The 15,083-nt window shown below is 43.9% G+C and overlaps 1 protein-coding gene across 9 annotated transcripts in view; it reads right to left on the minus strand.

Annotated features, from left to right (window-relative positions):
- The window catches only part of LOC124003028 (plasma membrane calcium-transporting ATPase 1-like), a 159,566-nt gene that overhangs the window by 14,617 nt on the left and 129,866 nt on the right, over positions 1-15,083 (minus strand). For 6 of the 9 annotated variants that reach the window (XM_046310986.1, XM_046310983.1, XM_046310984.1 and 3 more), the window contains 2 exons: positions 14,656-14,763; positions 4,830-5,012 (listed from right to left, as the gene is read on the minus strand). In XM_046310986.1, coding sequence (XP_046166942.1) covers positions 4,830-5,012; positions 14,656-14,763 — 291 coding nt within the window. Of the gene's footprint in view, positions 1-272; positions 484-4,829; positions 5,013-14,655; positions 14,764-15,083 lie in introns of all 9 variants that reach the window. The other 3 variants (XM_046310989.1, XM_046310987.1, XM_046310990.1) reach the window with 2 other exon arrangements.

Here is a 15,083-nt window from a genome sequence, read left to right on the forward strand (position 1 = left end):
GAGTGAAACCGAGGAGAGAGTAAATAAAACAACGAGAGAGAAAGGGAACAAAGCAGACATAGAACAAGAGAAAGATAGAGAGACAATCATAGAGAGGAAGTAGTCAGCAGGCATCGGCAGGCTGTGGATGGGGTAATGACGGCATGTCAGCAATTAAATCAAGAAATCAAACAGTCAGTCATGCAGCATTCTGACTGGAGGAGAGGGAGGAGGAGGCGGCAGAGAAAAGATCGCTTGTTGTTAAGGGGTCGCCATCGCAACCGCTCACTCACTGCCTGCAGTGGAGGGGGAAGCAGCGGCGGCGGCTGCAGGAAGGGGCGTGGCCCCGGCAGAGTTGGCAGACAGGGAGGAAGAGGAAAGCCCTACGTGGGTGGGGCTAGAGACAGTTTTGGCGTCGTTGTGCTGGCTGACCACAGAGGGCTGGCGTCTCAATGCCCCCGGGACCGGAGCCTGACCCGTCTGGAACGTATAGACCACGTCCATCTGCAAACAACAGCCCACAGCGTAGTCACAAGAAACAGAGAGACGTAGGGAGAGAAAGAAAGAGAGAAGGGGGCAAGGAGAGAGGGAGAGATAGAAAGAAGGGAGAGAGGAAAAGAGGAAGTGAAAAGAGGAAGGGAAAGATGGCAGAAAGAAACATTGTATGGGCAGAGCAGACAGTGGTTATTGCACAAATTTAGAAAATCCCTAAATCGTTAGTTGGAAGGGACAGAACAGGGGATTGGAGAGATTGAGGAAGAGGGGAATGAATGGAGAGGGAGAGGACTGGAAGGCCTGCCACTGAATGAAAGGGATAATATTTTGTGACAGAGGAAAAAGGCTGAGGGCCCTGGTAGGAGCAAGGGAGGGAAACAAACGAAGACGTCAGAGAGTGTTCCTACAGACCACTGATAAAGTTTGGTGCAAAGTCGTCCTCCTCTTGCCAATTATGTCCTGGTTGTATTTGACTAACCAGCCGTGCTGACACACATACATCCTAACCACACAGCCCACCAGGATTAGACAGAGGGAAGGGAGGGGAGTCAGAGGGGCAGATAAGGACCTAATTACCTCACTGCCTCTCTATCACCCCCCCCCCCACACACACACACCTTTCTCCCTTCTATCCTCCCTCCTCAGGAGAAAGAGTGAGGAATGCTCGACTGCATCTCTTCCTTTATCAGTGTGATGGAGGGAGAAAGGGAGGATGGAGAGAGGACGGGAAGAGGGTGATAAATAGGGAAATTAAATTGAGGAAGTGGAACGTCGGAATGGGAATTAGAATCCGTCTCGAAGGACACAGAAACCAACTTGAAAGAAACTAATAAGAACGGTCAATTATGGCGTTGTATCCCAGTAAATGAGGAACATTTGTCAACAGTAAAATATGTTATTCAGTTCTAAATCTACACACATATGAATAAATACCTTAAAACACAATATAAAAGACAAAACATCTATTTCTTTATTATTCTGGTCAACCGTATTGAGACTCTTTCCATCGTAAAAAAAAGACAGTTAATGGACAATAGCAGAGGGAGAGAGGGCTAAAGGACGAGAAGAGAGAAAGATTCAGAAACAAATGTGAGACGAAGAGTTGCATACTTCAGATGAAGAAGAGGGTAGAAGGTTAGTCAGTGCACAAACAGCGTGCACAAACAGTATAGGCTTCTGGAGTGTGTGTGTGTGTGTGAGAGAGAGAGACAGAAAGAAAAAAAGAGAGAAAGTGAGTGAGAGAGAAACAGACACTAGAGAGACAGGACTGGAGTCTTCCACAGCCCTGTAGATAATGAAATAGTTCAACGTTAAAGCAACCCACATCCCTCCATCCGCACCCCCAACGGCAGACCGAGAAAGACTGAACTCTTTTTGACCCACTGTACGAGAGGGACGTATACGTTTACATCCAAACAACACAACAAGCTAATCATCCTTCGCCCACTCTACAGGGGTTTTTGCTGCAGGTATGTTGTTTCAGCGTTGTTTCAGCGCTAGCGAAGGCTAATGAGGCCCATAGGGACACGGAAATAGCCTCCGGACATGCTAGCGCTACGACTGCCTATAGGTCACTCCTGTAAGAGGGGAGAGCAGCACTGCCGAACCAAAGCTCGGCTTCTGGAAACGTCTCCATTAGGCCCACTTTATTGTAGCGTTCACGGCCTAGGAATCCCACTCACGGGGCCGAAGAAAGGACCCAACTTGGCCGATGCATTGTCGGGGACAACGGGACAATTGGCCCAGAACAGCGCAGCATGGCTGGCCCTTAAACACGTAAAGCTTACATTACTAATATGCATGTAAATCTCTCCTGGCTCAAAGTAGAGGAGAGATAGACTTCATCACTCTTTGCGTTGACTTGTCGAATGCACCGAGCTGTCCTCTTAAACTACTAGCACAGTTTGGACACCCATGCTGAACTCTTTTTGACCCACTGAAGACATGCCACCAGAGGTCTCTTCACATTCCCCAAATCCATAAGAGTATATGGGGGGGGGGGGGTGCACAATACTACATAGAGCCATGACTACATGGAACTCTATTCCAAATGAATTAACTCATGCTAGCAGTAAAATGAGAAAGGGAAGAGATAAAAATACACCTTATGGAACAGCGGGGGACTGTGAAGAGACACACATGTTGCATTTTGTGTTGTAGATATGTGACAGTAGAGACAGTAGAGTGGTGGCCTGAGGGCACACACTTAATCTGTTGTGAAATGTATTGTAACATTTGTAATTATATAGAACTGCCTTAATTTGGCTGGACCCCAGGAAGAGTAGCTGTGAAATCTGGTGGGCATGGGAGTGGTGCCATCTCTTGCACTGTGTGTGTGTGTGTGTGTGTGTGTGTGTGTGTGTGTGTGTGTGTGTGTGTGTGTGTGTGTGTGTGTGTGTGTGTGTGTGTGTGACAATGGACCTCGGCTGCCTCTCCACCTCCATTAGTCTTGCCACTCGGATTTCTTTGAGCAGTGGTGGCGCATGCAACAAATTTCCCGCAATTCGACATATTCTGCCATGGAACCAAGAGACAATTCTGCAGTTTGAAAGCTAGTTTCTTGCAATTCTGCACATTTTACCATTGCCTTTTTTGCTATCCATGTGCCTCAAATATGAAAGGGCCCCATTCCATGACATTTTGGGGAATTTCAGATTCACCCTGACTGTAGGTTTTATTCTGGAGGTTGTTAGTTCTCAAAGATGATCTAATAAATATATAGGTCCATTATCTTTTCTACATACTTTATATCTGGTTGTAGTCATTTACATTTACACCGAAACTGTTTTACCATCACAAAATGTATTAAATGCAACACACACACACACGTCAAAAGTTTGGACTTTTCTATGTATGTGACCACCTCGGGGGTGTGTATGAGTCTCCTTTCGATACACCCACAGAGGAAACCCAGTGGAGTCCCCTGGCAGTTAAAGGGTGCGTGTGTGTGTCCCACTACATAAGGCAATTGGAGACCTGGTGAAAAGCTCTATTTGAATACAGTCTCTAAATATAAGCTAGCCAATGGAGTGTGGGTGTGTGCGCAACAGGCAGTAAGTGTGTTTCTGCTCCTCATCTCCCATCACAGTAAGTCTCTTCAAGGCTGTGTACACTGAGACAGTTGGAGAAAGAAAGAAAGTGAGAGAGGGAGGGAGGGAGCGAGAGAGGGAGCGAGAGAGCGCGAGCGAGAGACGATCCTTTGTAGCAGCAACAGCAGTATTAGTATGATCCTGAGAGTCATCCATTATAACTCTCCATCAGGTTATATAGAGATATGTCTAGTAGTGTTGGTGGGTAGTGACTATCGCTAAAGGCAGGCCTCCAGTGTGTCTGAGTCGGGTTTCCACTCCCCCACCTGGACCCATATTTACAAAGCATCTCAGAGGAGTGCTGACGTAGGATCAGCTCCCCTCTATCCATAAAATCGTATTCATTGTGATCGAAAAGGCATAACTGATCTGAGATCAGCTACTACCCTGCAACACTTGATACATACTGGTATCTGATCTCCTCTTGATATTACCCATCTGGATCCTGACTCCCAACCCACCATTTTAGGGATCACCTAGTTAGACAGCTATCCAGCTAAGGGGTGACAAGTTAGACAGTAGAGACAGAGGTGGCATAGTGACAGGAAATCAAAGCCCAGACATCAGACTCTGTCACAGTCCCATTGTCTCCCTCAGACGACAACACACACCTGCCTTTCTTCACAGGAAGCAGCAGCAAAATACATCCCAGAGAAAACCCCTTACTTAAATGCTTAACTTTCAGAGAGACTCAGAACTAGCCTGGGTACCAGTCTGTTTAGCTAGCATTCCACTCCTTGTACTCTATGTCATTGCAAAATCTTTGGCACATGACACAGATTACAAGGAGGGGATTGCTAGCTCAACAGACTGGTTGGTGCCCAGGCTAATTTAGAATGACTGAATTTAAAAAAAGTCGGCTGAAACAACCACATAATATCAGCACAACAGTTATCAAAATGGTCACGGTGAAGAAATATGTTGTCTTATTCTTCCCCTTGGAGAACAGACAGCAGGTTAAAGCTCCTCACAACAGGGAGGACAAGGGGGAAGTATATCCCTCCTCTCATCACAATGCAGTGCTTCTGTAGCTCTTCTCATCTCTTCTCGGTCTTTACCTGTGAACACTGGCGAGGGGAGAGATGGAAGAAAGGGGAGGGAGAGGAATATCTAACCCTGTCAACCCCTTATAGATGGTCTTCTCCTCTCTTCTCCTCCTATACCTGCGGAACCCCTGGAGGGGACTGGAAGGAAAAGAGGGAGATCGAGAGGGGGGCTGCTAAAGCGAGAGCAGGTGATGGTAGTTGAGGACCCCCTGGTGCGTACCTGAGTCTGGATGCGGTTGAGTCCCCTGAACCAGAGGACCTGTCCCCTACGGAGCTCCATCTCAGCGTGGTCAATCTCGTCATCCCCCTCGTTCATTTCGTTTTCGGGAACATCCTCCTTATGGGTGCCGTGGCCAGCCTCCTTCAGGAACTTCAGGCGGTGGGTGGGGATGGCTGTGATCAGCTGGAGGAGAGAGGACGCGAGAATGTTTGAATAAACAGTTTCTCTCACTCAGCACAGTAGGAGTAGTTAAACACCCTGTAATGACGCTGTGTGATTGTACTGGGGAACAGTCGAGATCATCTGGGAAGAAAGAGTGCAGTGCACATAAGAACAGTCAATTTGGTGCATTAACATTCAGAGCCACATACAGTGCCTTCAGAAAGCATTCACACTCCGACTTTTTCGGGAGAATAAAAGTGTGCTTAACAAGTACCATAATACGCTGCATGGACTCACTCTGTGTGCAATAACAGCGTTTAACATTATTTTGAAATAACTTCACCATTTCTGTACCCTGCACATACAATTATCTGTAAGGTCCCTTAGTCGCGCAGTGAATTTCAAGCACAAATTCAACCACGAAACCCTGGGAGGTTTTCCTATGGTTCGCAAAGAAGGGCATCTAGTAATTTTACACTTTGGATGGTGTATCAATACACCCAGTCACAACAAAGACACAGGTACCCTTCCTAATTCAGTTGCCAGTGAGGATGGAAACCACTCAAGGATTTCACCAGGAGACAAATGGTTATTTTAAAACAGTTACAGAGTTTAATGGCTGAGATAACAGAGGATGGCTCAACAACCTTGTAGTTACTCCACAATACTACCATAAATGACAGAGTGAAAAGAAGGAAGCCTGTACAGAATACAAAATATTCCAAAAACATGCATCCTGTTTGCAATAAGGCAGTAAATTAAAACTGAAAAAAATGTGGCAAAGAATTGTACTTTATGTCCTGAATGCAAAGTGTAATATTTGGGCCAAATCCAACAATATACCACAGAGTAACACGCGTCATTTTTTCATGAATGGTGACGGCTGCATCATGTTATGGGTAAAGCTTGTAATTGGCAAGGACTAGGGAGTTTTTGAGGATAAAAAGAAACGGAATGGCGCTAAGCACAGGCAAAATCCCAGAGGAAAACGTGGTCCAGTTTGCTTTACAACAGACACTGGGAAACAAATTCACCTTTCAGCAGGACAATAACCTAAAACACAAGGTCAAATATACACTGGAGTTGCTTACCAAGATGACATTGAATGTTCCCGAGTGGCCTAGTTACAGTTCTGTCTAAAATCGGCTTGAAGATCTATGGCAAGACTTGAAAATGGCTGTCTAGCAATGATCAACAACCAATAAATAATAATAATAAAGAATAAATGGGCAAATCTTGTACAATCCAGGTGTGCAAAGCTGTTCGACTTACCCAGAAAAACTCACAGCTGAAATCGCTGCCAAAGGTGATTCTAACAATCAGGAGATTGAATACTTATCTAATCAAGATTAGTTTTATATTCCATTTATTTTACCAAATATTTATAATTTTTCTTCCACTTTGACAGAGTATTTTGGGTAGATCGTTGAACAAAAATGACAAATCAATTTTATTCCCACTTTGTAACACAAACAAATGTGGAAAAGGTCAAGGGGTGTGAATACTTTCTGAAGGCACTGTATATACACTCTCCTATGTATTCATTTGGACAGTGAGGCTAAAACCCGTAATGTCTCTATAGTCAACGATTTTAGAATTGAGATCAAAGGTACGGTGTTACGTTCCCCATTTCACCTTTTATTTGAGAGCATGCTGAATCGTTTAAAAACAAATGCACTTTAATCGAGTCCACCCCTTTTGAAAGTACATTTAGTCAAAAGTGTGCATTGGGGTCAACATGGTCCATGCCCCAACGATTTGAGGAGGGGAGTCACCTTTATTGTAGATAATAATATAATATGTTTCTGAACACTTCTACATGAATGAATAATGATGTGTGAGAACGTTTCAGATGCACACAGATCATGCCCCCAAAACCTGTCACATAGGGCTGTCACACTGGCAGTCAAGAGTCAAGACCGCAGTAAAAATTCCATTTGCCGTTGAGTCACGGTAATCTCCTCTTATGCACATTGTAGTAGTACACACCAACTCGCTAACAATCGTCAGGTCACTATTGACACTACTCTATTGTCCCTCAAACCATATTGACATCAATGCAAAAGCAATCGAAAATCACATCAAAAACACGTATGAAAACTGTGTGCATTATAATAATAAAAAAACTCGCCACACTGTGATTGATCAATTTGAAGAAAGACATTTCTACAACAGGTTGAAACTGAGTAGAAAACATGGTCATTGTGAACGTTGTTTCAAAGCCTAACACAACGACCTGGACAGCGCTTTCTAAGGCGATAATGAATTAAAAACACCATATGCATGTTAGAGTTTAAGCATAGGCCTATATACGAGCCCAGGTCGAAAGAAAATCAGAATTAAAAGAATGATTGTGATATTATACATTACATAGCCTACACATATTAACCAAGGCAAAAAAAACTGTTTTAACATCTTTGGTTTATAACTGGTAGCCTAAATTAAACAAATTCAGCGTGAGCTGCAGCGTAGGCCTTTGACCTATCAGCAAAGACCAGATTCAATCGAGAATAGACTGATGAGTGAAAATATGATCACTTGGAGAACAGCATGTACAGCCTGAGGCAAGGAACAGAGTGCAAGCTTTTTTTTTCAACTTTCTCATATCAAATCAAACTTTGTCACCTGCACCAAATACAACATGTGTAGCCCTTACTGTGGAATGCTTACTTACAAGCTCTTAGCCAACAGTGCAGTTCAAAAAAGAGTTAAGAAAATATTTTCCCATTAAACTAAAGTAAATAAAGAATAAAAAGTAACAAAATAATGAGGCTATATACAGGGGGTATCAGTACCGAGTCAATGTGAGGGGGTACAGGTTAGTCGAGGTAATTTGCAGCTGTTAAGGAGTCTTTTGATCCTAGAATTGTCTCTCTGGTTCCGCTTGCCGTGTTGTAGAAAAAAACAGTCTGACTTGGGTGATTGGAGTCTTTGACAATTGTTTGGCCTTTCCTCTGACACCGCCTAGTGTATAGGTCCTGGATGGCAGGAAGCTTGGCCTCAGTGATGTACTGGGCTGTACACACTACCCTCTGCAGAGCAATTACCATACCAGGCGGTGATGCAACCCGTCAGGATGTCCTCAAAGGTGCAGCTGTAGAACTTTGAGGATCTGGGGACCCATGCCAAATCTTTTCAGTCTCCTGAGAAGGAAAGGTGTTGTGCCGTCTTCACGACTGTCTTAGTGTGTTTGAACCATGAAAGTTAATTGGTGACTCTCGACCAACTCCACTACAACCCCGTCAATGTTAATGGGGGCCTATTCGGTCCACCTTTTCCTGTAGTCCACGATCAGATCCTTTGTCTTGCTCACATTGAAGGAGAGGTTGTTGTCCTGGCACCACACTGTCAGGTCTCAGACCTCCTCCCTATAGGCTGTCTCATCGTTGTCGGTGATCAGGCATGCCACTGTTGTGTTGTCAGCAAACTTAATGATGGCGTTGGAGTTGTGTTTGGCCACGCATTCGTGGGTGAACAGGGAGTACAGGAGGGGACTAAGCACACACCCCTGAGGGTCCCCAGTGCTGAGGAGCAGCATAGCAGACGTGTTGCTGCCTACCCTTACCACCTGGGGGTGGACCGTCAGGAAGTCCAGGATCCAGTTTCCACATTCACTTTTAACAAGGCACACCTGTTCATTGAAGATCATTCCAGGTGAAGCTGGTTGAGAGATTGCCAAGAGTGTGCAAAGCTGTCATCAAGGCAAAGGCTGGCTACTTTGAAAAATCTCAACTATAAAATATATTTTGATCACTAACACTTTTTTGGTTACTTCATGATTCCATATGTGTTATTTCATAGTTTTCATGTCTTCACTATTATTCTACAATGTAGAAAATAAAAAAATTAAGAAACCCTTGAATGAGTAGGTGTGTCCAAACTTCTGACTGGTACTCTATATGCAGGAACAAATTCAATTGGAGAACCATCTAATGAGTGAACATGCAAAACATTCTTACGCGAGTTTTAAAACAACATACATTCTATTTCCCCCCCCCCCAATAAGTACAAGTTTTAAAATCAGTAAAGGATTCCTGCATAGCTATAAAATCTGAATGCAGTTGACACAGCCAGATCAACAGTCAAGGAAATAGCATACATAATAGTATCACCTGCATATAGATTAAGTTGACCATTTTTACCAGATTGACCAACAGTGTTTATATAAATAGAAACAGGTCCTACAATTGACCCCTGTGGTACACCTTTATGTAGCAAGAAATTCAGACTCAACCCCAATCAATCACGATGGCCTGAGTTCTGTCACAAAGATAATCATGAAACCATGAACAGGCATCAGAACTCAGGCCTATCAAGGACAACTTAGTCAATAAAATAGCATGATCAACAGTATCAAAAGCTTTTGACAGGTCCACAAACAAAGCAGCACTTTTAATTTTATTGTCTAAAGCATTGACAAGTTCCTTAACAACTAGAGATGTTGCTATAATAGTGCTATGTCCAGGCCTAAACCCAGATTGGTTTACATTAAAAATACATTTCTCAGATAAAAAAAGTTGTATATTTACCAAGATTAGAGAATCTTAGCTGGACAAGAAAGTCTTGAAATGGGGCGATAATTATTAAGATCACTACTAATCGCCTCACTTATGGAGTGGCAGCTCAAAAGCTGATTTCCATACTTGGAAAATTTCCTGATAACAATATAAAATAAAAAATGAGGGTTATTGAGCCAACATTGATGGGCGCTGCACACTCGACCAGGATCCAATTGGTCACCCCTGTGGATTTATTGTTGTCTGTTGCTAGCAAAGCATCCAGGACTTATTTTTTAAATAGCTTAAAAGAAAAGCTTTCACTATCATTTCTCTGATAATTCAGCAAATTTCTCCTATCAGCATCCAACCCAATATCATTTTGAATAGACTGGTAAAATTCTACATCAACCCAGGTCCTTTATGATTTTTTAAGTCACATGGAAACTCCAGCTCAAACAAGCTATGCTCAATAGGCGGTTGCAGGCCCTGTCTGATGGTTGACATTGAAATAGTTGGTATGGCTATACGTTTGCATAGAAATGCACCATTTGGTCTATCCCCATTAGGAAAAGAGGAAGGAGAAGAAATTTGAGATACTTTTCCAAGGTTAGCGCCATAGGGTCGGAGGCCCCAGCCAATGTCAATATGAGGAACTCAGAGTAACCAATGATGGAATGTTATAAACTGACTTCCATGGGCTTTGGTTGCTATTGCGCAACAGCCCAAGCCCTCTACGTGATTTGAAAACCGAGGGGGTATTAAAGTTTATGGAATTCTCATTTGAACTAAAAGCACTGGGTGAGCAGACCACATACTCCTCTCTTGAGCTAACAATAGCAGAACTAAGAGGAATTCAAACTAATGGGTACAAGATTACAACTGACAACACCCCCAACAGTAACGCTTAGAGAGGATGGGAGATATGAGTGGGGCTTGGTACGTACTCGGAGTCAATATCTTAACGTGGCCTTGAAAGATCGGGTCTAGGCTCTGAGATGGTTTGGGTGGAGTACATCATCCCCGTAGAGTATCTTTTGTTACCAAAAAGTGTCAAAATTGTCAATAAAAGTTAGGCCATGTGAGTAAGACTTTTAAACAGGTTAACATTCACAATGCCGCAGGGCCAGATGGATTAACGGGATGCATACTCACGAGCATACACTGACCAGCTGACAAGTGTCTTCACTGTCATTTTCAATCTCTCCCTGATGCAGTCTGTAATACCTACATGTTTCAAGCAGACCACCATAGTCCTTGTGCCCAAGAACGCCAAGGTAACCTGTCTAAATGAATATCGCCCCATAGCCCTCACATCTGTAGCCATTAAATATTTTGAAGGGCTGGTCACGGCTCACATCAACACCATCTTCCCAGACACCCTGGACCCACTCCAATTTGCATACCGCCCCAACAGATTCACAGATGGGGCAATCTCCATTTCCCTCCACTCTGCCCAACGCCTATGTGAGAATGCTGTTCATTGACTACAGCTCAACCTTCAACACCATAGTGCCCTCCAAGCTCATCACTAAGCTAAGGACATTGGGACTGAACATCTCCCTCTGCAACTGGATCCTGGACTTCCTGATGTGCCGGCCCCAGGTGGTGAGGGTAGGCAACAACACATGCGCCACTGTGACCCTCAACACGGCTCCCCTCAGGGGTGCTTTCACAGTCTCCTTCTGTACTCCCTGTTCACCCATAAATGTGTGGCTGTGTACAAATCCAATACCATCATTAAGTTTGCTGAAGACAACGGTGGCAGGCCTGATCACCGACGACCATGAAACAGTCCATAGGGAAGAGGTCAGAGACCTGTTAGCGTGGTGTGAGGACAACAATCTTGCACCACACAAAGGAGCTGATCATGCCCCCATTTACATTGACGGGGCTATAGTGGAGCTGGTCGAGAGCTTCAAGTTTCTCAGTGTACTCATCCCTAAGGATCTATCATGGTTCACACACAACACAGTCATGAAGGCACGACAACGCCGCTTCCCCCGTAAGAGGACTGAAAAGATTTGTCATGGACCCTCCGATCCTTAAAGGGTTCTACAGCTGCACCATTGAGAGCATCTTGACTAGCTGCATCACAGCTTGGTATGGAAACTGCTTGGCATCTGTCCACAAGGCGCTATAGAGGGTACTGTGTATGGCTGGGGCCGAGCTCCCTGCCATCCAGGACCTCTATACCAGGCGGTGTCAGAAGAATGCCCCAACAATTGTCAAAGACTCCAGCCTCCCAAGTCATAGACTGTTCACTCTGCTACCACGCGTCACCAAGTCTGAAACCAACAGGACCTTATAGTATAAGTATAAGACAGCTAAATAGTTAGTTAAATAGTTAGTCCGGGTAGTTATTACGTTATCTGCATTTACCCTTTTTGCACTAATTATATGTTCATATGTACCTCAACTACTTTGTAGACCTGCACATCGACTCCGTACCCCATGTACAGTATATAGCTAAGTTACCGTTGCTCATTGTGTACTTATTATTAACCTTGTAGACCTGCACATCAACTCCGTACCCCGTGTACAGTACATAGCTAAGTTATCGTTACTCACTGTGCATTTATTATTACTTTTGAAATTATTTCTCAATTTTCGTTCTCTCTGCATTCCTGGGAAGGGTTTTCTACACCGGTTGTTTACAAAGCATCTAATGAATAGAATTTGATTTGAGTATACCATTAAAGAGCTCGGACTTGAAAATAACACCTTGTCTGATCTAAATGTAATAGGTTCACTGGTTTCTCCTCCCATCATATTTCTTGTCAGGCTCATGCATGAATAATGTTTCATATGAACTTACACGGAGTGTACAAAAAGATTCCTAATATTAAGTTGCACCCACTTTTGCCCTCAGAACAGCCTCAATTCATCAAGGCATAGACTCCACAAGGTGTCGAAAGTGTTCCACAGGGATGCCGGCCCATGTCGACTCCAATGCGCCCCACAGTTGTGTCAAGTTGGCTGGATGTCCTTTGGGTGGTGGAGCATTCTTGATACGGTTGAGTGTGAAAAACCCAGCAGAGATGCAGTTCTTGACACACTCAAACCGTTGTGCCTGGCACCTACTACCATACCCTGTTCAAAGGGATTCAAATATTTAGTCTTGCCCACTCACCCTCTGAATGGCACATTCAATCCATGTCTCAGTTGTCTCAAGGCTTAAAAATAATTATTTAACCTGTCTGCTCCCATTCATCTACACTGATTGAAGTGTATTTAACAAGTGACATCAATAAGGGATAATAGCTTTCACCTGGTCAGTCAATGTTTTGTATACTCAGTAACTCAATTAAATGAATGGTCTGAAATTCATTAATTTAAAGCATTCCCTCCATTTTTCCCAGCAATAATGCCACTTAAGTGCAAGCAATGTCATATCCCAGGCCCAAACTGAAGAAAGGGTTGTCCACAGAGAACTTACTAAATTACTGTAATTCTATGGTGTTGTCAGCATAGAGATACATGGGCCTCCCGAGTGGCGCAGGGGTCTAAGGCACTGCATTACAGTGCAAGCTGTGCCACTAGAGATTCTGGGTCGACAAATTGTGGAGGACAATTGGCCCAGCAACGTCCGGGTAAGGGGAGGGTTTGGTCGGCAGGGTTGTCCTTGTGCCATCGCGCACGAGCCACACCTGTGGCGGGTCGGGCGCAGTGCACACTGACACGGTTGCCAGGTGTATGGTGTTTCCTCTGCCACATTGGTGTGGCTGGCTTCTGGGTTAAGTGGGCATTGTGTCAAGAAGCAGTGTGGCTTGGTTGGGTTGTGTTTTGGAGGACGCACTGCGTTCGACCTTCGCCTCTCCCGAGTCCGTACGGGAGTTGCAGCGATGAGACGAGACAAGACAAACTACCAATTGGATACCACGAAATTGGGGTAAAACAAGAAATAAAGAAAAATACATTTCAATGACTATTTATATTGAATGGTTCTTGTTAATTAAGTGGTTGCCAGCCAGTTTGTCTTCATGTGACTGTTTTTAAGACATGGGTTGGTTAAGCAGAGAGATATGGTAGGATTCCCCAACTGGTAGCCCGCGGGTGGTTTTATTTGGCCACCAAAGTTCTGAGCAAAAATAAATAAATAAAATACAATTTGGTATTTTTTTTTTTAATGGTTTATTGTTGGACATAAAAGACTGTAAAAACACCAGGAAACCAGCTCCAGGTGATTTTAATTTAAGACATCTGTTCCCAATTATTCCCATGCATAATAGAGAGACACATGCCATTTGGGTTGCAGCCTAAACCAAACTGCATTGTCAGTAGAAGGGTGTCAAACTTTCTTGCTGTATCATTCCTTAGGGTGGAGATATAGATACTAAGGTAATGTGGTGCTGCGTTATGTTCTCTTGTCTGCATTTCAAACAAGGTACGCTTATGTAACAAGTCATGATGACTCAAATTCATTTAGTCACCTCTGAACGATTATGCTTTCAAAGACTCCCACACACAGACAAACACAGAAATGTATATGCATGCACGTACACATGCTGGAGGGCATCATCATGTAATATTTTAAAATGGGCGATTCAAGCCCTGAATGCTGATTGGCTGACAGCCGATTAATGATAGGCGGATACAGGGAGACTTACACTCGCTTATTCTACCTGGTTTTACAGAGAGATCTCTCTCTCTCCGCCTCCTAGCTGAATTCAGTGTGGGGAAGCTCGTCTTTGAGGGTACAGGCTCCTGTTTATAGACAGTATGAGATCTCTTTCTCTGTATATATGAGTCTGTGGGTGTGAGTGTGTAGGTGTAAAGTGAGAAGAGCGTGTGTCTTTGAACGTGTGTGTGTGTGAATTCATGCAGATGGAGAAGTGTGTGTGCATGTCTTTGAACATGTGTGTGTGTGTGTATATACATATACATATATATACATATACATATACATATATATATATATATAGTCACAGAGGGAGTATTGTGCTGGGTTCTCGTCCTCTGGGGTGTGGGCAAATGTGGGCCATGCTGCTTTCATGTGCGCCAGCGCTTATTACCACAGTGACGTATGTGATGGTAACCATGGAACGCAACTGCTTTGTGTTCCTGAACCCGTCTCAACATGGCAACAGTTCACTGGCACCTATAGTACCAGCTGCCTCACGCACACACAGACGCACGCACACACAGAGATTGTTTGTGTGTCTTACCTGTCCCCAGAGCAGCTCTCCCACTCCAATGAAGACACACCAGAGCCACTGGTCAATGCTCAGAGCTGTGCAGGAAAAGGGCTTTCCTCCAAACTGGACAATGACAATCTGAGACAGAGACACAGAGTGAGTGTGTGTACCTGTAGATCTAATAGACACTAATACAGATGGAGAAAGTGTGTGTGAGAGAGAGTGCATGTGGTGTGTGTGAGTGTATGCCTGGTTGTGTTAGAGTTCGTTTTAGTCCTCATTTGGACTAATATTCCAGAGTGCTTACACATAAAATTGCAATTTATAATACAATCACATGTTCATATATAACACACTGTTACAAACAGACATACACTGACGTATTGACCAGATAAATACTCTTGACAGTCTGAAAAGATAGATTGATAGATCTACCCTAGTCTGCACAACCTTCCGAT

The sequence above is a fragment of the Oncorhynchus gorbuscha genome, linkage group LG18 (assembly GCF_021184085.1).
Source record: "Oncorhynchus gorbuscha isolate QuinsamMale2020 ecotype Even-year linkage group LG18, OgorEven_v1.0, whole genome shotgun sequence".
NCBI classification, from domain to species: domain Eukaryota; kingdom Metazoa; phylum Chordata; class Actinopteri; order Salmoniformes; family Salmonidae; genus Oncorhynchus; species Oncorhynchus gorbuscha.